This window comes from Littorina saxatilis, linkage group LG7 (assembly GCF_037325665.1).
Source record: "Littorina saxatilis isolate snail1 linkage group LG7, US_GU_Lsax_2.0, whole genome shotgun sequence".
NCBI classification, from domain to species: Eukaryota; Metazoa; Mollusca; class Gastropoda; order Littorinimorpha; family Littorinidae; genus Littorina; species Littorina saxatilis.
In genome coordinates, this window is record NC_090251.1 from 17,492,495 (window position 1) to 17,520,466 (window position 27,972).

Here is a 27,972-nt window from a genome sequence, read left to right on the forward strand (position 1 = left end):
TTAAAGATTTGAACCAGTACATAAAAAAACAAGTAGCACAGTGCACCCTGAAATCATATGTTTTTATCAGAATGACCACTTTACTATGTAGGGAAAAGGATTTGACAATCAAATTATCAGGATTTTTTTATATACATCATATGAAAACAACAATCTTTGTTTGTACCGATATGAAAACATGAATCAGAACCAAACTGTCAGACTCATAAAAACCCAACCAATGCACTTAACTCTTATTCCATACTCAAAACTGACGCTTTACAAATCATAAACAACATAAACAAAAATGAAACAAATCCATCAAGCCATTCAAAAGTTGCAACATTTTAATTACAGATGTTTGTCTGAAAATTACATTCAGAGAAAACAGCATTTGAAAGATTCCAACCAGTACCTCAAACTAGTAGCACAGTGCAGCCTGAATTGATATGTTTTTATAAGAATAACCACTTTACTATGATGGGGAAATGATTTGACGATCAAATTATCCGGACTTTTTAAAAAAAAATCATTTGAAAACTCATCTATGTTAGTACAGATATGAATCAAAACGAAACTGTCGGACTCATAAAAACACAAGGAATCCACTGTATTCTTATTCCATGCACAGAAATGGTGCTTCACAAATCATAAACAACATATACAAAATTGGAACAAATCCATCTAGCCATTCAAAAGTTACAACATTTTAATTACCACATTTTGTCTCAAATTACATGTAGAGAAAACAGCATGTAAAAGAGTCTCACTATTACCCCGGTAAACTAGTACCACAGTAGAGCTTGAATTAACGGGGTGGTTTTTTTTTAACCAGAATAACACTTTAACTATGCAGGGGAAATGCTTTGATAATCAAATTATCAGATTTTTTTGATTTAAAAAAAATCATATGAAAACATTAAAAAAGTCAATTATCTGTGTTTGTGCTGATATGAAAATATTGATCAGAACCAAACTGTCACTCATAAAAACCCAACGGATGCACTGATTTTTATATTTAGTCAAGTTTTGACTAAATATTTTAACATCGAGGGGGAATCGAAACGAGGGTCGTGGTGTATGTGCGTGTGTCTGTGTGTGTGTCTGTGTGTGTGTGTAGAGCGATTCAGACTAAACTACTGGACCGATCATTATGAAATTTGACATGAGAGTTCCTGGGTATGAAATCCCCGAACGTTTTTTTCATTTTTTTGATAAATGTCTTTGATGACGTCATATCCGGCTTTTCGTGAAAGTTGAGGCGGCACTGTCACGCCCTCATTTTTCAACCAAATTGGTTGAAATTTTGGTCAAGTACTCTTCGACGAAGCCCGGGGTTCGGTATTGCATTTCAGCTTGGTGGCTTAAAAATTAATTAATGACTTTGGTCATTAAAAATCTGAAAATTTAAAAAAAAAATAAAAATTTATAAAACGATCCAAATTTACGTTTATCTTATTCTCCATCATTTGCTGATTCCAAAAACATATAAATATGTTATATTTGGATTAAAAACAAGCTCTGAAAATTAAATATATAAAAATTATTATCAAATTTTTTTTTTCGAAATCAATTTAAAAACACTTTCATCTTATTCCTTGTCGGTTCCTGATTCCAAAAATATATAGATATGATATGTTTGGATTAAAAACACGCTCAGAAAGTTAAAACGAAGAGAGGTACAGAAAAGCGTGCTATCCTTCTTAGCGCAACGAATACCCCGCTCTTCTTGTCAATTCCACGGGCACTGCCTTTGCCACGGGCGGTGGAGTGACGATGCTACGAGTATACGGTCTTGCTGCGTTGCGTTGCGTTCAGTTTCATTCTGTGAGTTCGACAGCTACTTGACTAAATATTGTATTTTCGCCTTACGCGACTTGTTATATTTAGTCAAGTTTTGACTAAATATTTTAACATCGAGGGGGAATCGAAACGAGGGTCGTAGTGTATGTGCGTGTGTGTGTCTGTCTGTGTGTGTGTGTAGAGCGATTCAGACTAAACTACTGGACCGATCTTTATGAAAATTGACATGAGAGTTCCTGGGTATAAAATCCCCGAACGTTTTTTTCATTTTTTTGATAAATGTCTTTGATGACGTCATATCCGGCTTTTCGTGAAAGTTGAGGCGGCACTGTCACGCCCTCATTTTTCAACCAAATTGGTTGAAATTTTGGTCAAGTAATCTTCGACGAAGCCCGGACTTCGGTATTGCATTTCAGCTTGGTGGCTTAAAAATTAATTAATGACTTTGGTCATTAAAAATCAACGATCCAAATTTACGTTCATCTTATTCTCCATCATTTTCTGATTCCAAAAACATATAAATATGTTATATTTGGATTAAAAACAAGCTCTGAAAATTAAATATATAAAAATTATTATCAAAACTAAATTGTCCAAATCAATTCAAAAACACTTTCATCTTATTCCTTGTCGGTTCCTGATTCCAAAAACATATAGATATGATATGTTTGGATCAAAAACACGCTCAGAAAGTTAAAACAAAGAGGGGTACAGAAAAGCGTGCTATCCTTCTTAGCGCAACTACTACCCCGCTCTTCTTGTCAATTTCACTGCCTTTGCCATGAGCGGTGGACTGACGATGCTACGAGTATACGGTCTTGCTGAAAAATGGCATTGCGTTCAGTTTCATTCTGTGAGTTCGACAGCTACTTGACTAAATATTGTATTTTCGCCTTACGCGACTTGTTTATTCCATTGCATAGAAATGATGCTTCACAAATCATCAACAACATTACATAATTATATATCCACAAATGGAACAAAGCTATCAAGCCATTCAAAAGTTGCAACATTTTAATTACAGTATTGCTGTGCTCAATCCTAACACTGCAGCAAAGTTCTGTAAAGCTGAATGTTCCTTTCCGTGTACCAACATGGTCATACGCGGATTATTTTAAATGCAACTTTACCACCCGAAGCGTTGTAAACACCGGGAGAAGAGTAAACAACTGCAGACTTGAATGGACACTCATATGCACTCCAGATGCAGGGCCTGTGCAAATCCTTGGGCTGATGCATCACCTTCTTTCATAATCAGACTGCTATCAGACAAGCATTCAGTACAGGATATAGACCTTTCAGCAATAGATTGAGCTGATCAATGTTGACAAAAGCCCAACACATGTCAGCGGAGTGACGTTGCACAGTACCAGTATCCATATCTGCTTGTGATGGGTCAAAAGATGGCAAAGTATCTGTATCTTCTTATGGTTGGTCAGAAGATGGCAAAGCTGATGTTTCTGCTGTGGAAGCGGGTAGTTCCGGTTTAGCAAACTTTTCCTTCAGGTCAATCTTTCTCCTCGCTGCCACCACAGGAGGACTGGCTCTCCCCTTGCTCCAACCTAATAAATACACAAACACTGATTTAATATTTGATACAACTGTCCATTGTTTTTGTTTGTAATAAGCTGCAAATTTTAAGACTCAATATAAACGTCAACAAGTGCTTGTACTTTATTTTGCAAATGACCATGTTACATGGGGTGTACCTCAACTTTTTGGCTAGGCCGGTAAATCAGAAATCCCAATCAGCCCCCAACCACTGTGTTACACGACACTTGAGATTGCCACAAGTTCTCAAACGTCGTATAGTTGTGTTCTTTTATTCTACGTCGCCCGTCTTCGCAGCAGCAGAAAACAACTCGTCAAATTGAGTTCGAGGATTTATTTAGCATTCCATACATACAACTGCACATCGTAGCAGAACTCAAAGTAGAAGCTTTTTCAACATTCAAATCGCGCTGGCATATATAGTAAATACTCAATCTCGATAATATTCCAGACCGAACATGATACAACTACATTATATACGAACCGCCCATGGACTAGAATAGTGACGTACATCAAAGGTGCCGACGCCCTTACTCCGAGCGAACGCCACGAACTCGCACTAAAAACAGCGTGGTAAACAACTTGTTTTGACAGGACTAGAAAGTTCACCTGCATTCTCGTCCAAGCATAAATATTGTGTTTACAAAATATAATATCGGTACTTTCCCACAAAGTACAAATAAGTCAACTACATGCAACACACAAAACTGAACCAAAGCTCAGCAACGGTAGCGTTTCCTAACATTACCCCCAACACCAGAAGAAATTTACCTAATTTATTTCAATCATTGAAACGCTACCGGTAGTCCAAGCATATTAGAGAACAACGTTGAAGTGACAATGACTAGGTTTAAAATGTCCCTTATCAGAAAGTTCAACCTCAGTCCTTTGATGTTTATTAAACACATTTTCATATAAAGTTGGCGCTTCATATGGAAAAGTGGCTTTGAAATTGACCCTAATCCTTCTTTGGGCTCTGTAAATGTCGTTTGGGGCTATGGTTGTAAAACGGTATCTACTGGTCACCCCAATGTATAAACTGAAAACTCTTTCTGCACCAGAACACGCAGAAAGGATTGTATCTGCCTGATGTCTGATGCTTTTCAAAATCCCCAACCACTAACACCTTCAAAACGGACATTAACTGACACTGACACAAAGAAAGATTCGCGAAAACAATTGACTTCAGAAAATAAGCAATATTTTTCTAAACCATGAAATAAAAATGGAAAACTCCGTTTGATCTTTTATTTTGGTAGATTGATGACAACAGCCGGAACTGAAAGTACCAGAACCAAACATTAAGGGCATTAATCAGGTAAACTAAGAAGATTGTCGTTCCTGGCGTGAACTTCACATGTCCGTTAAACAGTGTCAGAGTGAGAGAATTTCTTTTGTTCGCAGTTCGACAGTATTTGAGGCCCTTTTTCATATCAAAGTGTAAAGGTTGCTGAACGATGTTTTTCCTTTTTGCTTGTTTAATTACACTTTAAGAGCTGGTTTCTTTGCCGAGGAATCTTTGAGATGTGTGTCATCGCCGATGAAAGATTGCAGTATGCATACGTCGTTGTAAATATCACGAGGTTTGCCAGGAGCTTGGAGTCTAAAGACTTCCAGAACACCCTGCGTACATACTTTATTAGGTCCTCACTCCTGATCGCAGTGTAAGAGAAGAAGAAGCACTGTTTCAGGTGGGTCTGGCCGTCAAGCGCTCGGACCTGGCCGCCGCGCTGTCCGGGGGTCAGAAGAGGAAGCTGTCCGTGGCCATCGCCCTTGTGCACGGGTCCAAGGTGGGCACACTCTTTTTTCTTTCCCCATCTTTCTTTGGTTTTATTATACAGTGGAACCCCCCTTTTAAGACCTCCAACAATGTGGGAAAATCCGGTCTTAAAAGGGAGGAAGTTTTTATTTGGAGGTTATATGGAGTTACTCTTCTCGCACATCCAGGGGCCACAGTTCGCGCCATTCCCGGCCAGCACAAAGCCACATATGCCTGTGGAAATCAAAAGAATCCGTCCTTAATAAACTGAAATATAAAACAAGTCGCGTAAGGCGAAATAACAACATTTAGTCAAGGGATAGAGACAGCAACGGCAAACTCACCAGATGGAAAACAGGCAGGCGGTTTCTCTACATTACCACTCCCCCCGAACCCCTCCCCCGTACAGTTAGCATAGGCCCCTTTAAAGCTACCCTCTACCATAGAGAACAGGCAAAGAGAGTCCGGCAACTGCACGCAGAATGTGGGCGCTGCTTTGAACAGTCTCACTCGACAGCACAGTGCCCCAACCCCGTTAAATGCAAGCAGTGTCTAAAAGACAACCACAAAGCAGGTGACCCTGACTGTGACATGACCCCTGTCAACAACATGCCCCCTCCCCATCCTCCTCCTCCTTCCCCTCCCCCGTCCAACACTAGCACACAGCCCAAGGCGCCAGAGAGACAGAGACAACGAAGTCCCAGTACCTCTCCCAGCAGAGACAGAGGTCGCTCTAGGACGACGAAGCCTAAACATATCTCTGGGCAGCGCACCCTGCACGGATTTAGTAAAAGAGACGGCAGCTCAGCGAAGCGACAACGATCACGCTCCGGATCTCCGCAACAAAACATGAGCCCGACAACGCAGAACACGAAACAAGCAAGGCTATCAGTGTCACGCACATCCGACAACACTAGCGATGCAAACAATGACACGTGCATCAGGCCTGAAAACGAACTCAGCAACTCACAGGGTGCGGACAGTTCCCTATGCTGACCCGTAACCCGTGACCGCGCCCCCGTGTTTACGTGTGCTTTCACGTGCCTCGCGACTTGGCTATGTTAAAGGACAACGAGATGGTTTTTGCGACATTATGATAGACGTGTGTAATAAATGGCGTTTCAATATGTTCTCTTAATGTGAGAGGATTGCGCAACAAAAGAACAAGTCGCGTAAGGCGAAAATACAACATTTAGTCAAGTAGCTGTCGAACTCACAGAATGAAACTGAACGCAATGCAACGCAGCAAGACCGTATACTCGTAGCATCGTCAGTCCACCGCTCACGGCATAGGCAGTGAAATTGACAAGAAGAGCGGGGTAGTAGTTGCGCTGGGAAGGATAGCACGCTTTTCTATACCTCTCTTCGTTTTAACTTTCTGAGCGTGTTTTTAATCCAAACATATATCTATACGTTTTTGGAATCAGGAACCGACAAGGAATAAGATGAAAGTGTTTTTAAATTGATTTGGAAAATTTAATTTTGATAATAATTTTTATATATTTAATTTTCAGAGCTTGTTTTTAATCCGAATATAACATATTTATATGTTTTTGGAATCAGCAAATGATGGAGAATAAGATGAACGTAAATTTGGATCGTTTTAAAAAAAAATTATTTTTTTTTTACAATTTTCAGATTTTTAATGACCAAAGTCATTAGTTAATTTTTAAGCCACCAAGCTGAAATGCAATACCGAAGTCCGGGCTTTGTCGGAGATTACCTGACCAAAATTTCAACCAATTTGGTTGAAAAATAAGAGCGTGACAGTGCCGCCTCAACTTTCACGAAAAGCCGGATATGACGTCATCAAAGACATTTATCAAAAAAATGAAAAAAACGTCTGGGGATATCATACCCAGGAACTCTCATGTCAAATTTCATAAAGATCGGTCCAGTAGTTTGGTCTGAATCGCTCTACACGCACGCACACACACACACACACACACACACACACACACACACACACACATACACCACGACCCTCGTCTCGATTCCCCCCTCTATGTTAAAATATTTAGTCATAACTTGACTAAATGTAAAAAGAAGATCATTATTTGATTTATTTAAAAAAAGAAAGTATGATTTAATATGTTTGCAAGAATCGTACATTACTGACGATGTAAAAGACCAGTGGGAGAGAGAATGGGGTGGAAAAGTGTATCACTCATCACTTACATGTCAAAGAATGGGACAAATGATCCTAATGAAAAAGAGTTACAGTTGTGATGTGGAAATAATGTTTAAAACAGAAAGAAAATTATGTGTGAAAATTATTTCGGATAACAATTGTTTTTACGTGGTTAACGTTTATTTTTCTAATAATTCTTTGGAAAAAAGTCAATTGTGGAAACAAGTAAATGAGTATTTAAAAAAGTTAGATGGTGAGAAAATAATCTGTGGTGATTTTAATTGTGTTTTGAATAACGATTTAGATATTGTAAGTGGAGAAAAGCATAAAACGGTCGATGTGGTAAATTTCCAGCAATTCTTAAATAATAATGTCTTAAATGATGTATGGCGCCTGTTTCACACAGATGAAAGGGAGTTTTCCTGGAGTAGGAAGAACCCCTTTATAGCCCGTCGTCTCGATTATATTTTCGTTTCTGATCATTTATTTGATAAAACCCTTTTTTGACTCACATGCGAAGCAAAAGTGAGTCTATGTACTCACCCGAGTCGTCCGTCCGTCCGTCCGTCCGTCCGGACGTCCGGACGTCCGTCCGGAAAACTTTAACGTTGGATATTTCTTGGACACTATTCAGTCTATCAGTACCAAATTTGGCAAGATGGTGTATGATGACAAGGCCCCAAAAAACTTACATAGCTTCTTGACCTTGCTTCAAGGTCAAGGTCGCAGGGGCCATAAATGTTGTCTAAAAAACAGCTATTTTTCACATTTTTCACATTTTCTCTGAAGTTTTTGAGATTGAATACCTCACCTATATATGATATATAGGGCAAAGTAAGCCCCATCTTTTGATACCAGTTTGGTTTACCTTGCTTCAAGGTCAAGGTCACAGGAGCTCTTCAAAGTTGGATTGTATACATATTTTGAAGTGACCTTGACCCTGAACTATGGAAGATAACTGTTTCAAACTTAAACATTATGTGGGGCACATGTTATGCTTTCATCATGAGACACATTTGGTCAGATATGATCAAGGTCAAGGTCACTTTGACACTTATGAAATGTGACCAAAATAAGGTAGTGAACCACTAAAAGTGACCATATCTCATGGTAGAAAGAGCCAATAAGCACCATTGTACTTCCTATGTCTTGAATTAACAGCTTTGTGTTGGATGACCTTGGATGACCTTGACCTTGGGTCAAGGTCACATGTATTTTGGTAGGAAAAATGTGTAAAGCAGTTCTTAGTGTATGATGTCATTGCTAGGTTTAGTTATTTGACCTTGACCCTGAAGGTCAAGGTCATGTCAAGGTCAAGCATGTGAGTCGTATGGGCTTTGCCCTTCTTGTTGTAATATTTTGTCAGTACGTACCACACACAGATCATCGTTTGCTTGAACTCAAAATTCAGTTTGTAAATATCAAACGTGGTCCCTCTTATTGGAAATTCAATAACCAATTATTGAGTGATACATTTTTTGTTGATCTGATGAATGATTTGATTGATGCCTTTTTATTAGAAAATATGGATACGAATGCTCACTTAAAATGGGAATTATTGAAAGTACGAATGCGTGATTTGTGTACAGCCTATGCAGCAGGAAGGAAACGAAAACAAACTAATTATTGTGTTTCTCTTCAGAGGGAATTAGATGAATCTGATACACTATTAGCCAATAAACCACAGGATGAGACACTTTTGATAAAGAGAGAAAATATTAAATCAGAGCTTGAGGTACTGTCACTGGAAAAAGCCAAAAGTGCCCAAGTTCGTTCCCGTGTCCAGTTTATTGAAGAAGGGGAGAAGAACACCAAATATTTTTTGAACTTGGAAAAAAGTAAAGCCAATATGAAAATTATGGACCGGTTGCAAACAAAAGATGGCAGGGTAGTAAATACACAGCAAGAAATTATGAAAGAACAGGTACTTTTTTTGACTCACATGCGAAGCAAAAGTGAGTCTATGTACTCACCCGAGTCGTCCGTCCGTTCGTCCCCCCCGTCCGTCCGTCCGGCTGTCCGTCCGTAGGGAAAACTTTAACGTTGGATATTTCTTGGACACTATTCAGTCTATCAGTACCAAATTTGGCAAGATGGTGTATGATGACAAGGCCCCAAAAACCATACATAGCATCTTGACCTTGCTTCAAGGTCAAGGTCGCAGGGGCCATAAATGTTGTCTAAAAAACAGCTATTTTTCCCATTTTTGACTCACATGCGAAGCAAAAGTGAGTCTATGTACTCACCCGAGTCGTCCGTCCGTCCGTCCGTCCGGACGTCCGTCCGTCCGTCCGGAAAACTTTAACGTTGGATATTTCTTGGACACTATTCAGTCTATCAGTACCAAATTTGGCAAGATGGTGTATGATGACAAGGCCCCAAAAAACATACATAGCATCTTGACCTTGCGTCAAGGTCGCAGGGGCCATAAATGTTGTCTAAAAAACAGCTATTTTTCACATTTTCCCCATTTTCTCTAAAGTTTTTGAGATTGAATACCTCACCTATATATGATATATAGGGCAAAGTAAGCCCCATCTTTTGATACCAGTTTGGTTTACCTTGCCTTAAAGTCAAGGTCACAGGAGCTCTTCAAAGTTGGATTGTATACATATTTTGAAGTGACCTTGACCCTGAACTATGGAAGATAACTGTTTCAAACTTTAAAATTATGTGGGGCACATATTATGCTTTCATCATGAGACACATTTGGTCACATATGATCAAGGTCAAGGTCACTTTGACCCTTATGAAATGTGACCAAAATAAGGTAGTGAACCACTAAAAGTGACCATATCTCATGGTAGAAAGAGCCAATAAGCACCATTGTACTTCCTATGTCTTGAATTAACAGCTTTGTGTTGCATGACCTTGGATGACCTTGACCTTGGGTCAAGGTCACATGTATTTTGGTAGGAAAAATGTGTAAAGCAGTTCTTAGTGTATGATGTCATTGGTAGGTTTAACTGAAGGTCAAGGTCATGTAAAGGTCAAGGTCAAGCATGTGAGTCGTATGGGTTTTGCCCTTCTTGTTTAAAGATGCATATGAAAAACAATCTGAATTTAACGAATTAAGCGCACAGGAATTTGTACAAGATTTGAATATACCGTTTCTCTCCAATGACCAAAAAGGCAATCTAGATTCTGATATTACCAAAGAGGAATTAACAGTTGCTCTAAAACTATTAAATAACGATTCAGCCCCAGGTCTAGATGGCCTCACTACCTGTTTTTATAAAGTATTTTGGCTGAAGATTAGGGATGTAGTTCATGCCTCCTTTATATCATCCTTTGCTAATGGCGAGTTATCGACCACTCAAAAACAAGCTGTCTTGACATTAATCCATAAAGGGAAAGAATTGCCCAGAGATGATCTCGGGAATTGGAGACCCATATCTCTGACTAACACAGATTACAAGAGCCTCGCAAAATGTCTGGCAAGGAGACTTTCAACTGTAATTGGTGATATTATTCATGAAAATCAGGTTGGTTTTATGAAAGGTAGGAAAATTAGCACAATGATTAGACTTATTGATGACACCATAGATACTATGAATACAATGGATAAACCTGGAGTTTTATTGGCAGTTGATTTTCGACGCGCTTTTGATAGCATATCCAAAGACTTTATTTTGTTTGCTTTTGATAAGTTTGGTTTTGGAGACAATTTTAAGAAATGGGCTTCGGTTATCATGAATAACAGTCAAAGTTGTATTAATTATACAGGGTGGATATCTGAGCATTTCCCTGTGGAATCAGGCATCCGTCAAGGATGCCCATTCTCGCCGATGGCATTTATTATAGCCCTTGAATTGTTAGCAATTAAGATTCGTTCAGATGAAGATGTTGAGGGTATCCGGCTACCCATGTCACCTTTTGATGTATCACCAATGAGGGTCCTAAAACTGCTCTTATATGCCGATGATGTCACCCTTTTTTTACATGATCAAAGAGATCTGGAAAGAGCTTTACATATTTTAAACATGTTTAAAGCTGTTTCCAATTTAGAAGTGAATGTAAATAAAACTGAAGCCATGTGGATTGGGTCAAACAAATACTGTACTGACCAATATTTTGGTCTTAAATGGAAACGGAAAGTAAAAATCGTTGGAATTGTTTTTTCAAACAATATACCTGCGTCATCAATTTGAAGACAACTGGTCTAAGAAAATTCAACGTATGCAACAAATAATGTTTAATTGGTCCAAAAGAAACTTAAGTATACAAGGTAAAATTTGCATTGTTAAAACCTTTCTTATATTTTAGTTCGTTTATATTTTCCAGTCTCTAGCAGTGCCTTATCATGTTTTACATCAAATTGATTCCATTTTGTTCAGGTTTATTTGGAAGAAGAAATATTCAAATACACGGGCGTTTGAAAAAGTAAAACGAACAATTATGTGTAAATTAAAAGATGATGGTGGATTAAATATGATAAATGTTGTGGATATGCACAACTCATTTATGATGTCGTGGTCTGCTGAACTCTACAGACAATTACTGGTCTGTCACTCCTAGATATGTTTTTTCAAGTTTGGGTAATGGTTTGTCCTGTTTTGACTATAATGCATCCTCCAAGAAGCTGGTTGGCGTTGTTAACTGCAGATCGGTCTTTTGGAGACAAGTATTGTTAACCTGGCTAGACAAAAAACACATTTTGTATGAAAAGTATGATGCCACACCTGTTCCATTGATGAATCAATGTATATGGAACAACATGAATATACAATATAAACATAAATGCCTCTTTTTCAAAGATTTTTATTAAATGTCATATTTAATTATCATGTAAAGGATGTCATGAATGAAATCGGTGACATGATTTCATTTGAAGAATCATGTCAAAAGGTTGCTTATAAACCAGCCAGACAATTTGAGTATAATGCGTTATGTACAGCACTTAAAACAAAACTGATTAACGCATTGCCATACCAATATGTTCTGTTGCAGGGTTTGACTCGTATTGGTAATATTACACCAAGGGAAATAAGAACTGTTTTGGTTAATTTCGAGCTACAAACTCCGAGCGCCTGTTCTTTTTGGCAAAGAAAGCATTATGTTGTTCTGGAATCAAGACACTGGCTGTTAGCTGTTAATTGTACAAAAGAAGAACGACTGCGTCTGCTTCATTGGAAAATTTTACACAGAATTTACCCAACGAATATTTTACTAAACAAGATGGGTTTATGTCAAACTAATAATTGTGAAGTTTGTAATGAACTGGATACACTTGAGCACTTCTTTTTTCATTGTCAAGAGGTGAGGAACGTTTGGAAACTATGTAAAGACTTTATTTTTAAGAAGGATGCTCCCCGCCTTAAAAAAAAAAATTAAAAAAATCAAAAAAATTAAAACAAATTTAAAACTGAGGTCAAAAAAACAAAAAAGAGAAGAAAAAAAGAAAGAAAAAAACAAAAAACAAAAAACCATTTAGTCAAGCTGTCGAACTCACAGAATGAAACTGAACGCAATGCTTTTTACTTTAAGTCAAGTTTTGACTAAATGTTTTAACATTGAGGGGGGAATCGAGACGAGGGTCGTGGTGTATGTGTGTGTGTGTGTGTGTGTGTGTGTGTGTGTAGAGTGATTCAGACTAAACTACTGAACCTATCTTTATGAAATTCGACGTGAGAGTTTCTGGGAATGATATCCCCGGACGTTTTTGACTCACATGCGAAGCAAAAGTGAGTCTATGTACTCACCCGAGTCGTCCGTCCGGAAAACTTTAACGTTGGATATTTCTTGGACACTATTCAGTCTATCAGTACCAAATTTGGCAAGATGGTGTATGATGACAAGGCCCCAAAAACCATACATAGCATCTTGACCTTGCTTCAAGGTCAAGGTCGCAGGGGCCATAAATGTTGCCTAAAAACAGCTATTTTTCACATTTTTCACATTTTCTCTGAAGTTTTTGAGATTGAATACCTCACCTATATATGATATATAGGGCAAAGTAAGCCCCATCTTTTGATACCAGTTCGGTTTACCTTGCTTCAAGGTCAAGGTCACAGGAGCTCTTCAAAGTTGGATTGTATACATATTTTGAAGTGACCTTGACCCTGAACTATGGAAGATAACTGTTTCAAACTTAAACATTATGTGGGGCACATGTTATGCTTTCAGCATGAGACACATTTGGTCACATGTGATCAAGGTCAAGGTCACTTTGACCCTTATGAAATGTGACCAAACTAAGGTAGTGAACCACTAAAAGTGACCATATCTCATGGTAGAAAGAGCCAATAAGCACCATTGTACTTCCTATGTCTTGAATTAACAGCTTTGTGTTGCATGACCTTGACCTTGGGTCAAGGTCACATGTATTTTGGTAGGAAAAATGTGTAAAGCAGTTCTTAGTGTATGGTGTCATTGCTAGGTTTAGTTATTTGACCTTGACCCTGAAGGTCAAGGTCATGTCAAGGTCAAGCATGTGAGTCGTATGGGCTTTGCCCTTCTTGTTTCTTCTTTTTTTCGATACATGTCTTTAATGACGTCATATCCGGCTTTTTGTGAAAGTTGAGGTGGCACTGTCACACCCTCATTTTTTAATCAAATTGATTGACATTTTGGTCAAGTAATCTTCGACGAAGGCCGGACTTCGGTATTGCATTTCAGTTTGGTCGCTTAAAAATTAATTCATGACTTTGGTCATTAAAAATCTGAAAATTGTAAAACAAATAATATTTTTTTTAAACGATCCAAATGTACGTTCATTTTGTTCTCCATCATTTTCTGATTCCAAAAACATACAAATATGTTATATTTGGATTACAAACAAGCTCTGAAAATTAAAAATATAAAAATTATTATCAAAATTAAATTTTCGAAATCAATTTAAAAACACTTTCATCTTATTCCTTGTCGGTTCCTGATTCCAGATATGATATGTTTGGATTAAAAACACGCTCAGAAAGTTAAAACGAAGAGAGGTACAGTAAAGCGTGCTATGAAGCACAGCGCAACCGCTACCGCGCCAAACAGGCTCGTCACTTTCACTGCCTTTTGCACTAGCGGCCTACTACGTTCAGTTTCATTCTGGGAGCTCCACAGCTTGACTAAATGTAGTAATTTCGCCTTACGCGACTTGTTTCACCTTCTTCTTCTCTTCTTCTGCGTTCGTGGGCTGAAACTCCCACGTACACTCGTGTTTTTTGCACGAGTGCAATTTTACGTGTATGACCGTTTTTTACCCTTCCATTTAGGCAGCCATAAGCCGTTTTTCGGAGGAAGCATGCTGGGTATTTTCGTGTTTCTATAACCCACCGAACTCTGACATGGATTACAGGATCTTTTTCGTGCGCACTTGGTTTTGTGCTTGCGTGTACACACGGGGGTTCTTTGGACACCGAGGAGAGTCTGCACACAAAGTTGACTCTGAGAAATAAATCTCCCGCCGATCGAACGTGGGGACGAACTCACGCTGACAGCGGCCAACTGGATACAAATCCAGCGCACTACCGACTGAGCTACATCTCCGCCCGCTTTTTTCACCAAGACCACATACTCGTAGTTTCGTCAGTCCACCGCTCGTGGCAAAGGCAGTGAAATCGACAAGCCATGCAGAATAGTGCGGTAGTGGTCGCGCTGAGCAGGATAACACGCTTTTCACTATGTCTATTCTTTTTAGCTTACCGAGTTTGTTTTTTATCCAAACATATCATATCTATATGGGATTTTTTTTGGAGTCAGGGACCGACAAGGAATAAGATTAAATTATGTTTAAATAGATTTCGGAAAATTAATTTTAATCATAATTTTTATATTTTTAATTTTCTGAGCTTGTTTGTAATCCAAATATAACATATGTATATGTTTTTGGAATCAGAAAATGACGAATAATGGATCGTTTGATAAAAAAAATCATTTTATCTACAAGTTTCCAATTTTTAATGGCCAAACTCATTCATTAGTTTTTAAGCCACCAGGCTGAAATGGAATACCAAAGTCCGGCTTTTGTCGAAGATTGCTTTGCCAAAATTTCAATCAATTTGATTGAAAATTGAGGGTGTGACGGTGCTGCCTCAACTTTGACAAAAAGCCGGATATGACGTCATCAAATGTATTTATTGAAAAAAAAATGAAAAAAACAACGTCCGGGGATATCATTCCCAGGAACTCTCATGTCAAATTTCATAAAGATCGGTCCAGTAGTTTAGTCTGAATCGCTCTACACACACACACACACACACACACACACACACACACACACACACACCCACACACACACACACACACACACATTAAAAAAAGAAGATTTTGTTGGCCCTGGTCACCGGAAACGGACATTATTTTGTTGGGTCTTATTAGGAGATGATTCTGGACGAGAATGAAAAGAAGAGTTTATAATCACCAATGTCTTGCAAATGTCCTCTATTTAGGTTAGTTTCGTTTGTCTGTGTTTAAAAAAAAATAACTAGGTGGTGGTTCTGGACGAGCCGTCGTCCGGTATGGACCCTCAGGCCAGAAGAAGCCTGTGGCACATCCTGCAGCGCCAGCGGACAGGCCGAACCATGCTGCTGACCACTCACTACATGGATGAGGCCGACGTGCTGGGGGACCGGATCGCCATCATGGCGGAGGGAGTGGTCAAGTGTTGCGGCACCTCGCTCTTCCTCAAGAAGCGGTACGGGGCGGGCTACCACCTGGTGCTGGTCAAGGCAAAGGGCTGCAATATCCCCGCGCTGACCACGGGGATCCGCAACAAGGTCCCTAGTGCCAGGCTGGAGAAAGACGCCGGGGCTGAAGTGAGCCTTTTTTTGTTGGACTCCCCTGAGTAATCAAAAGAATCTTAGGAATGAGCAGTGTTAAGTCAGACAGCCGTCCCTAGACAAAAAACTTAACGTTAAAATCGGGGTCATGTTCGGTGCCTAAAAACCTAACATTGAGGATTTCTCTTATGTGTTTGAAGCTAGAGCCTTCAAATTTCACACACTTGTAGGTATTGATGATCTTCAGACATGATAGAAATGGGGTTGGTTTGGGTCAAACTTAAAGGTCACATCATGAAAATGTTTGCCGGAGAAGATCAATCACTACACAAAATATCCACTGAGCTAACAAGGAAATAAATATAGGTTACACACTCCGAGTACTGAATATCGTGCATATTTTCCCTAGGGTCGATTTTCAGGTATTACGGAGCCTCGGCGAGGTAATACCTGTAAATCGACCCGAGGGAAAATATGCACGATATTCAGGACGAGGTGTGTAAGCTTTTTATCCCATTACTCCGATGTTTTCATTAAAAAAAATCAACTTTTTGACACAAACTCCGCGAATGCCTGTTTTGTGGTCATCAAACCTTCTGCGACCACAAATTATTAGTCAGTCGGCTAAGGACCGTTTTGGTTACTTTTTGGCGTCACGTTAGCAAACACTTTTTTCTGATAGATTTTAACACCACAACACTAAATCGAACGTTTTGGGGCAATATTCCAAACCACCGGTGAGAAAAACGTTGGTTTGTGTGTATGTTTTCCTTCTTAGGCGTTACTATTCTTGTTTTGAGGGTTGGGTTCATAAAACGGACATAAAACTTAAACCGCTTGACAGAAATTATATAACTGTAAATCATTCGAAAGGGAAGGCATTCATGTACATGTTTGTGCCACTTAAAATGACGTCATTATCTGTTTGTTTTTGTGAAATTGACAAGAAGAGCTGGGTAGTAGTTGCGCTGAGAAGGATAGCACGCTTTTCTGTACCTCTCTTCGTTTTAACTTTCTGAGCGTGTTTTTATTCCAAACATATCATATCTATATGTTTTTGGAATCAGGAACCGACAAGGAATAAGATGAAAGTGTTTTTAAATTGATTTCGAAAATTTAATTTTGATAATAATTTTTTAATTTTTAATTTTTAGAGCTTGTTTTTAATCCAAATATAACATATTTATATGTTTTTGGAATCAGAAAATGATGGACAATACGATGAACGTAAATTTGGATCGTTTTATAAAAACAATTTTTTTTTTTTTTACAATTTTCAGATTTTTAATGACCAAAGTCATCAATTAATTTTTAAGCCACCAAACTGTAATGCAATACCGAAGTCTGGGCTTTGTCGAAAATTACTTGACCAAAATTTCAACCAATTTGGTTGAAAAATGAGAGCGTGACAGTGCCGCCTCAACTTTCACGAAAAGCCTGATATGACGTCATCAAATACATTTATCAAAAAACTGAAAAAAATGTCTGGGGATATCATACCCAGGAACTCTCATGTCAAATTTCATTAAGATCGGTCCAGTAGTTTAGTCTAAATCGCTCTACACACACACACACACACACACACACACACACACACACGCACATACACCACGACCCTCGTCTCGATTCCCCGCTCTACGTTAAAACATTTAGTCAAAAATCCTCCTATGGTAGTAAAACAAACCCAAAACTACCCAACGACGACATCTGTGAAGCTCGACAGTTTCTTGTTCACGGGAGTGCATAAATTAACCTAGTTATTACGTGGTGTTTGGTCGGAGTTCGATTCAACTGAGTGATTCCGGCATCCATTTTGTTTTACACAAACTCATGATGACGTCTGACATAGTTTGCTAGTGACGTGTCTTTTTGTGCATGATGTGGTGATCTACCTGATCTAAATTTAGATCCAAAAATAGGTCAAGACCAGCCGGGTCTGAGTACGAAATTAATTCGTAAAAAAAATTGCAGTTCTTGACTCTTGGGGTGCAAGTCAATGAAACTTGGTAGTTCTTCTAACGAATAGCTGCCTGAGGTATGACTAAAAGCCCCAGGGGCTCTGTGCAACTGGATTTGACAAGTTCAGTACCTTTAAGAAAATGTAAGATTTACAGTACTCCCCGGTTAACGTCACTACCGTTTAAGGTCACACCTCTGATAACATCAATCAAGGTGTTGGTCCCGACCTAAAGCCTTCTTGGATTGATTTTTACAAGCCTTGTAGTTTGTACAGGTTACTGTTACTTTTTGTAATGTAATACTGTAAGGCATGGGAATTGTCCTCGGAACAGCTAATTTCAGCGGAAAAGTTTTCAGTATCCTCGAAAAAAAATCTTCAGCAGAAAAAATCAATCATCTTATGAGTGGAGTATATATATATATATATGATATAACAAACGATGAAACATACTAGGTTACAGGACTCTTGGTGAATTGAAATTGGTATTCATCAAAAATTGAAGTGAATCCTTGGCCTTGTTGTCCATGATGTCCTCAAACACTAAAGTTGGTAGACAGCACTGGGTTGAACTGTTCACATGCTCAATGTTTGTCTGCACACACTTATCTGAAGACCTTTGATACACTGTGTTGACTCCTGCTTCCTTCATACTGGGCCTTGCAACACTTATCTGGGTTGAGATGTTTGCAGTAGAGCAGTCTTCCATATCAAGCTCACATACACTTGTTGAGACTGCTACTCTGGTTGGTAAATCAGCTGTAGTCAGTGGGCCAAAGTAGTCGTGAAGTAGGACAGAGGACACAGCAGGCGAAGTATGGGCGATGAAATGGGGACCAGGGCTGGTTGGAGACATGTTGTCCTCCTGAAAATAGAGGAATTCAATATTTTCTTATTTCTTAAATCGGGCAAATGGCTTTAGAAAGAAATGCAAGATGATAGGTCTTTGTATCTGTGACTGAACATAACCTACTACTATATATTATTACCGTAAACTACCAGAATTTGACCAAAAGTAGGGCGTGGGCGTTTACTCGATACTGGGCGTATACAATGTACTTTACGGTACAACAATTTTTTATGCACTTATCTTTTAAGCGTACCAAGAAATACTGTAAATCTATTGAACTTTCAACTGACAGTGTGAAGTAAGCTTAAACTTAAAGGAAACAAATGATTTGTTTCTTAAACTTCATTCAACACTTAGCCATTCTACTTTCTAGTGACTCAAGACAACACTCCCTACTCATGCCCAACCCCCTTCAATTTTGAAACTCCCAAATATGTACTGGAGCAAAGACCCTTAACTAGTTCTGAAATCCACAGGAAGAGAAAATACCCCCACCTCCTCCTCCCCCCACAACGACAACACACATATTGAGGTCTACCGAATGACGTCTCACGAGGTGCGTGGTCGTCCTCGGCGGTCAAGAAAGCCGCCGCGATCATTGCGCAGACGACACTTCAAGACCGCCAATATTTTTTGTGCGCATCGGCCGGAAACGAAGCAATTGGGAAACCTGGATATAAAACAAAACTATATTACAAGCCTGCTTACCTCTACAGCCAGATCATCAGTCACGACAACATTCTCCACGTCATCAGCCTGTTGCGCACTGCTGCAAGGTTTATCCTGGAGAAAAGAATTTTTTGGGTAAAATATAACAGAAGAAAATACATGTAAATCCTAACAATTACATCTCTCTAACACTTGCAATACAAAGGAAGATAACTAAGCTTAAAGTTAGTTATTCACTTATTGTCTATCCTCTTCTTTTTTAATATCCAACTTTCAAGTATGTTGGACACATTTTCATAATCAATGCCTACATGTTATCAAAAAGCCCCACCCCTATTCTAAGAAATAATGTACACAAAGTTTTAGATAGCTTCAAACTTACCCGTTTTCTACTGCGTCGGTTGATAGATGTTGAACTTGATCCAGGCGTCAGAAAAGTATCCTGGTCAGCACCACAAACCTTTAAAAAACAAAAACAAAACAAAAACATATAAATATTCAATATCAAACATTGACAATTGTAAACATTTCGACAGAATGAACCACACACACACTACTTTGGGAGATTGCATGCCTACTCCAGTAACTGTACTCCACAAACACTGATACTACTTCCAGCAAAAAGCGGCAAAGGTTGACCACAAGAATTATTTCACAAACACCGAAGAGAGTATCATTAACTTTTGAGCCATTCCAATTTAATTTTTGTTTCACCCCCACCGTCCCAAAATTAGAAGTTTGCAACTTCATATTTTCATAACATGCTACCCATCCTAAATCAGCAAATGAGGGACAGTGAGCATGCAAGAGAATGCCGCAATGCGGGACAGAAACGGAAAAAAATATCCTCATAACTTACCACAGAGGTCTTGATTTCCCTTGAAAGAAACAGTGAGGGTATTGTTGCCAACTTTGTAGGCCCACTGCGTCCCACAAAGTGATCTGAACAAAGCCGGTGGTTTGGATTTGGGTCGAAATCCTTTCGTACAAGGGAAACTCGCTTTCTCCACACACTCGCTGAGTCGCTATCTTCGGATCAGCCGGAAAACGATGCAACAAGATGTTTCGGCCATCAACAACTTTTCCTCTGTAATTCGAGCACACGCAGCAGTACTGTGCACCCCGTGATCCTCGTAATTTCGGGGTTGTATCCATTTTCTTGTACAATGAGACCGATCGCAAAGGTTGTGGCTGCTTCAAAGCGTTGGAAAAGTGTGCACCGGAACTCACCAGTCACACCGAATGCGACTCCCTTGTTTTTGCGCGCTAGAGAGTACCAAGGGCATTCACTCGTGCAAACTCTCTGCGATGCCCTGGCCAATTCTTAACTCATGTCAAATGAACTTACATTTTTCATTTAAGCAATGTACTGTATGCAAATTGATGATATGTTCTTACTTTCATTTTATTATAATCATGTAGCCGTAGTTTTCTTTACTTGCTTATTCTTTAGCAATTTTAGACTAGTCCCTCTTTAGGGCGAGGGCCAGATGTAAAAAAGCAGATCATGGCTTACTCTATTACCCTCGTAAAATAAAGAATTGTTCTTGTTCTTGTTCTTGTTCTTGTTTTCTCTCTCTCTCTCTCTCTCTCTCTCTCTCTCTCTCTCTCTCTCTCTCTCTCTCTCTCGCTCTCTCTCAGTCTCTCTCTCACCGCTTCGGCCAACTCATAATCGTCACTCAGCTCTTTTCACCTCAGCAGATTATGTGTATTCTTTGTTGTTTTCTTTATTTCTTCAATGTTACAATGTATGTAGAGCGTTAGCTAAACGTGAGTTCGACTTTTATACGCAGAATATCTCAATCGTTTTGCTGAAAAAAATAGTTCAAGAGGTCAAATTTGCGTGGCTCCCAATCATTTCATAAAAGATTTCCATTTTCTTGTTTCTGCGGCTGTGCAAGTTATTTTGCCTAGGTCATGGCCGAACTTTAGTGCCCCGGCGCAATCCCAACCCACCAACCTCCCCCCCCCCCCCCCCCTTCACCCCCTCCCCCGCCCGCTCTCGTCAACTTTTAATCACACACACAAGCAAACTAACCCCTCATAGCGATAAGAATAAGTTCAGTCAATAATTACATTTCTGACTAATTACAATAAGAATACATGCTCTCTCTCTCTCTCTCTCTCTCTCTCCACCCTCTCTCTCTCTCTCTCCCTCTCTCTCTCTCTCTCTCTCTCTCTCTCTCTCTCTCTCTCTCTCTCTCTCTCTCTCTCTCTCTCTCTCTCTCTCTCTCTCTCTCTCTCTCTCTCTCTCTCTCTGCAAATATGATTTTGAAGCGCATTCCATAAAGTCGGTATCTGATATCTAAAGTGTTTCGCTAATGTTTTCGTCCTGATCTTTGGGATGCGAAGGATTTTGTTTCTGGTGATTATCTGAGGGAACGGAATGGTTCACAGATGCTGAGGGAATTTGACAGGTAGGGGGGGGGGGTGTGTTTGTGTGTGTGTGTGGGGGGGGGGGGTCAATTTTCTAAACGCTTGCACCCTAACACAGCTAACTTGTAATCCATCCTGAACTATGAAAGCAGCAACACGCATACTCACAGAGGCACAGAGAGGCACGCATGTTTGTGTGATGGTTTGCAGGAATAACAATTGAAATTTAGTTTTGATAAATACAAGCGACATTTCCATTAAGCACACAGGTGCTTAGCCAATGTGTATTGAAACTCGTCCAATTATCGGAAAATGTCATAATTTTGTTGCAATATAATTATTTAACAACAACAAAAAGCCTACCGGCTTCCGTACATAAAACAGGCTGTAACAGCAATTCGCGGCATCCGTACCATTGGATTGTGGAAGGTCGTACACTGTTAACACTGCGACGTGTACCATTGGACTGTGGGAGGTCGTACACTGCTAACACTGCGACGTGTACCATTGGACTGTGGGAGGTCGTACACTGCTAACACTGCGACGCGTACCATTGGACTGTGGGAGGTCGTACACTGCTAACACTGCGACGCGTACCATTGGACTGTGGGAGGTTGTACACTGCTAACACTATGACGCATACCATTGGACTGTGGCAGGTCGTACACTGCTAACACTGCGACGCGTACCATTGGACTGTGTGAGGTCGTACACTGCTAACACTCCGACGTGTACCATTGGACTGTGGGAGGTCGTACACTGCTAACACTGCGACGCGTACCATTGGACTGTGGAAGGTCGTACACTGATAACACTGCGACGCGTACCATTGGACTGTGGGGGGTCGTACACTGCTAACACTGCGACGCGTACCATTGGACTGTGGAAGGTCGTACACTGATAACACTGCGACGCGTACTATTGGACTGTGGGGGGGGGGGGGGTCGTACACTGCTAACACTGCGACGCGTACCATTGGACTGTGGGGGGTCGTACACTGCTAACACTGCGACGTGTACCATTGGACTGTGGGGGGTCGTACACTGCTAACACTGCGACGCGTACCATTGGACTGTGGGAGGTCGTACACTGCTAACACTGCGACGCGTACCATTGGACTGTGGGGGGTCGTACACTGCTAACACTGCGACGCGTACCATTGGACTGTGGCAGGTCGTACACTGCTAACACTGCGACGCGTACCATTGGACTGTGGGAGATCGTACACTGCTAACACTGTGACGCGTACCATTGTACTGTGGGAGGTCGTACACTGCTAACACTGCGACGCGTACCATTGGACTGTGGGGGATCGTACACTGCTAACACTGCGACGCGTACCATTGGACTGTGGGAGGTCGTACACTGCTATAACACTGCGACGCGTACCATTGGACTGTGGGGGATCGTACACTGCTAACACTGTGACGCGTACCATTGGACTGTGGGAGGTCGTACACTGCTAACACTGCGACGCGTACCATTGGACTGTGGGAGGTCGTACACTGCTAACACTGTGACGCGTACCATTGGACTGTGGGAGGAAGTACACTGCTAACACTGCGACGCGTACCATTGGACTGTGGGAGGTCGTACACTGCTAACACTGCGACGCGTACCATTGGACTGTGGAAGGTCGTACACTGATAACACTGCGACGCGTACCATTGGACTGTGGGAGATCGTACACTGATAACACTGCGACGCGTACCATTGGACTGTGGGAGGTCGTACACTGCTAACACTGCGACGCGTACCATTGGACTGTGGGAGGTCGTACACTGCTAACACTGCGACGCGTACCCAAAAGCTACGGATAGGGCCGGACCAAGTTCGTTTGAGGGGAGGGGGGGGGGGGGTTCCAACTGAAGGCAGCGGTCCAGGGGCCGCCGAGGCCCCGGTGGGGTGCAGGGGCCATGCCCCGCTGGGGGGATCTGGGGGGCAAAGCCTCCCAGAAGCAGAGACAATTTTGCATTTGTGAGGTCATTTTTTGGTCTTTCCTTGCAACTGGGAATCAAAATTACACATTTTCAACAGTAACAAAATACTTCAGATATTCATTTTACATTTACCATAGTGGTTCAGTGGAATAAGGCAGGTTTCATGTTATTCGGCCATTTTGATAGTCTCAGATTTGCTTAGTCTTTTAAATCCATATCTGTGAGAATCTGCTTTATTTGTTGTATTAACATGCAAACTAGTTGTTGTTTAAATACTTTTTTGAAAATAAAAGTTGAAATTTTTGATCATGTGTTTATTTATGTGTGTGTGAATGGTGGCGATCGTCAAATTACGGACAGATGAATTTACTTTTGCCACAGCATCGCTAAACAAAGAACCAAATTCCAACACACACATGCACAAGTATCAATGATGTGGTGGTTGAGAGTGCCAGAACACATTGAAATGATTGTTTTTCAACAACAATCGATATCCATAACACAAATTCTAACTTATACTAGCTCCGCAAAAAAAATGTATGGGGATTCGGATCTGTCCGTCGGCATAGCGATGTCAAGAGCATCAAAACTAATTGTGATTTCACGGGACAAAAACACAAGTTTACCTATTTTTGTATACTGTAAATACAAGTTTGTGCACCCTTGAAGTGAGTTATAATGTTGCCGAGGTCAATTTGCCCTTGATCGACGCACGGTGACCCGAGTTTCAAAGTTGCGATCCAATCCGTCTAAACAATGTAGCGATCGCCACATTTTTCTTTTCATTCAAAAACGAACCGTTTGGGGAGGAAGTGACGTCACGGTGTTTTATGTTAACGGTCCCGCTCGACAGAAAAAGACCGCAAAAGTTTTTCATGTAAGAAAATCGCAAAGTAATTACATTTTCTGAGGTTTTCTAGTGTCCGTCTAGTAACAATCGCTACTCTAGCGATCGCCACTGAGTGTTGAAGTCACATTTAACTCCATTTTCGACTGTTTTAAGACACTATTTTGACGCTCAATCGTCACGTTTCAGTGTTGAAACATGCACTGTGCATTTGCAATCAGCCGGTGTGTCCAAACTGAAATGCGAGTGATGCCTCGATTTGTGGCGATCGCTCACGTGGTTGACGGACAGAAATACCTTCTTAGGGGGTAGTTACTCCTCCATACAATAATGGTGTTCACAAATGATTGCAAACTTGTCTCTTTATAAACTGTTCAGACATGTCTTCTCTTCAATAATTTTCACAGTTTTGCTCGGTTTGTTAATCAGGAGCACCCTGCAGTAAATGTTTCATCTGTGACAATGCTCGAAATGTTGACGTAATTCCAATGCCCATATCCTTCTCTTGTTACCTCATCTAGCCCAAACCGTTGAAGATAGAAAGAAATTTATTGAACAAACTAGATGCAAAACACCAGTCTTAACACGTTTTGTTCTTACATGTATATGAAAATATTGATAGCCATGGAATGGTTTAAAAAAAAAACCGCTTTTTGCCTTCAAAACGGTCTAAGTCTGCCGGAAGTCGTCTTTTTTCAAACCATTCATTTGGGGATCAATATTTTGATATACATATAATAACAAAACTTGTTAAGGATGGTGTGTTGCACATATTTTGTTCAATAAATGTCTTTCTATCTTCAATGGTTTTGGCTATATGAGCTATATGCATGCACAGGATGACCATATTGCTTTTTTGGAGTTTTCAGGGTATGCCGCTTTGCGCCTGGTTTTTAGATATAAATAAGGACCAGGACTATAAAAAAAAATTACTGTTTTTAGTTGTAACAAACTCACTTTGTTGGAAAAACATGTCCTTTGAATTGTGTGCCAACATTTATTTTGTAGAATTTGAGTGTGTAAATAGTAAATTGTTGAACACAATACTGTGAAACCTGCCATAATCCCAAAGACATACATGCCTGGTAAATAAACCTGACAGGACTCTTTACTTTGAATACTTAAATTCAAGCAAACAAGCAATGATTACAACATCTGGAATACAAAGGAGAAGTGGTATGAGAGATGTTGTATGGTGAGCAACGACACTATACTTTAGTGAAATAAACTAAGGGAGTTGGGGGAAGAGCTTAAAAAGTCCACATATTCATTTTTCTTTTCTCTGAGAGGTACATATCGGATGGCCAGGGGGGGGGGTGGGGTTCCGGAACCCAGCCCCCCCCCCCCCTGTCAGGGCCGGACTAGGTAAGTACTAGGGGGGGTGGAGTTGCAAGGGGGCTTGCCCCCTTGAAGCTGAACGTTTTTTTTAATGTTTCTGGAGGGAAAGGAAGCCTCTCCTTGAACGAAAAAGGTAAATTCGACAGCATGATTTTTTTTTGGAGGGGGTGAGAGGTGCGATTTCTCTTCGGATTTCATGATGATCCAGATGCAACCCCCCCCCCCCCCCCCCCGTCCACCACAATAAAAAAAATGTTTTTTTAAAAAGCGTTTGGTAGGTACATGCCTAAGCGAGGGGGGGGGGGGGTTGCGCAACCCCAGTAACCCCCCCCCCCCTAGTCCGGCCATGCGTAACACCCTAATTGGACGAAGTCGACTACGCGTAGCTCACTTCGCGAAGCTACCGGAACTAGACTTCGTCGCAGTCCAAGGGAAGGCACTATGGCGGAAAAGAGAGTTATATTTTCATGTCTTGGCGTTTCAAATCTTATTAGCCAGAAAGCGCATGCGCGTAGTCTCGACCAGCGCGTGGTGTGCTTCTTTCTGAGTAATTTACGTCACAAATTGTACTTTACGTATGATCATGTAAGTTAATTGTAACACATAGTTATGTGTTCTATTTCGTTTACTGAGCACGGCCGGGACCAGTTGGCGTGAGCTCTGGGATTTCGAGTTTCATTCAACATGTCAATGCATCGCAGTATGAAATAATACAGGTAGGAGGTTAGTTCTTGTACTTTGGGTCAACCAAAGTCGATAAATTCATTCTGCACTACGGTATTGAGTCTGTTACACGACACTTGAGATTGCCACAAGTTCTCAAACGTCGTATAGTTGTGTTCTTTTATTCTACGTCGTCCGTCTTCGCAGCATCAGAAAACAACTCGTCAAATTGAGTTCGAGGATATATTTAGCATTCCATACATACAACTGCAGATCGTAGCAGAACTCAAAGTAGAAGCCTTTTTACATACAAATCGTGCTGGCCTATATAGCAAATACTCAATCTCGAGAATATCCCAGACCGAACATGATACAACTACATTTTATCCTACATACGTGAGAGAGACACCAGTGAGATAATAATCGTTCAAATCACACGTGTGTATATCATGTAAATGAGGTCATGTCAAGCAAGTCTGGCAGGGACCTGTTTTTCCACTGCTTATGATGCCAAAGTCACCGAGACAAACGTCATTATAGAAACACAAATTGCGCTCGCTAATTACCCTCGATGAATCTTTAGAACTAACACGTCACGCCACACTTTCAGAGTGACGTTTCTTTGCTTTGACGTAATAGCTTGCACGAGGCTTTAGAAGAGATCGAGGTTCTAAAACAAGCGTCTTCAATTTAGCTGCCTCGAATGCAGGACACTTTCAGTAAAATACACGTAAGTACAGTATGTATGATAAACAGAATACTACATGGCTTGCTGTTCCGTACCAGATTTACACTCGTTGCTTTTTCAAATAGTGAACAGCTCGCTTTCGCTCGCAGTTCAATATTTAAAAAAAAAAACTCGTGTAAATCTGGTACGACACAGCAAGCCATGTAGTATCTATATATATATACGACTTGTGTCTGTCTGTGTGTCTGTGTGTGAGTTCGCGATGCACGGGCAAAGTTCTCGATGGATCTGCTTCAAATTTGGTGGGCATATTCAGGTACACCCGGGACAGGACACAACCTGGTCGATATTTCAACACGTGCTCTCAGCGCGCAGCGCTGAACCGATTTTGGTTCCACCTCAGCTACCCGGGCCCCCATACCGACACACCAAAGCCGCTACACCACATCACAACGCCAAAGTTCTCGGTGGATCTTTTTTTAAATTTGGACACCGTATTCAGCTACACCCCGGACACAATATCATCGATGAGATATTTCAACACGTGCTCTCAGCGCGCAGCGCTGAACCGATTTTGGTTTTTGTGTTCATTTCACCATTACAAGTAACTCTTCCTTATCTTCTCCAGTGTTTTCCGTTTATCTCCCTTCCTTCGTGTGGCTTCAATCCATATTCCCGTTTCTAAGTTACTATTTTTAGAATGTCACTGC

At 40.5% G+C, this 27,972-nt stretch overlaps 1 protein-coding gene and 1 long non-coding RNA gene across 2 annotated transcripts in view; one reads left to right on the top strand and one right to left on the bottom strand.

Annotated features, from left to right (window-relative positions):
• Positions 1–27,972, top strand: part of LOC138970137 (phospholipid-transporting ATPase ABCA3-like) — a 184,847-nt gene that overhangs the window by 32,476 nt on the left and 124,399 nt on the right. The window contains exons 3-4 of the mRNA XM_070342619.1: positions 5,025–5,123; positions 15,644–15,970. Coding sequence (XP_070198720.1) covers positions 5,025–5,123; positions 15,644–15,970 — 426 coding nt within the window. The remainder of the gene's footprint in view (positions 1–5,024; positions 5,124–15,643; positions 15,971–27,972) is intronic.
• Positions 18,408–20,422, bottom strand: LOC138970302 (uncharacterized). Its single transcript, XR_011456880.1, has 3 exons — positions 19,793–20,422; positions 19,450–19,524; positions 18,408–18,756 (listed from the first exon to the last, which is right to left on the bottom strand). It is a non-coding gene; the product is annotated as an uncharacterized lncRNA (long non-coding RNA).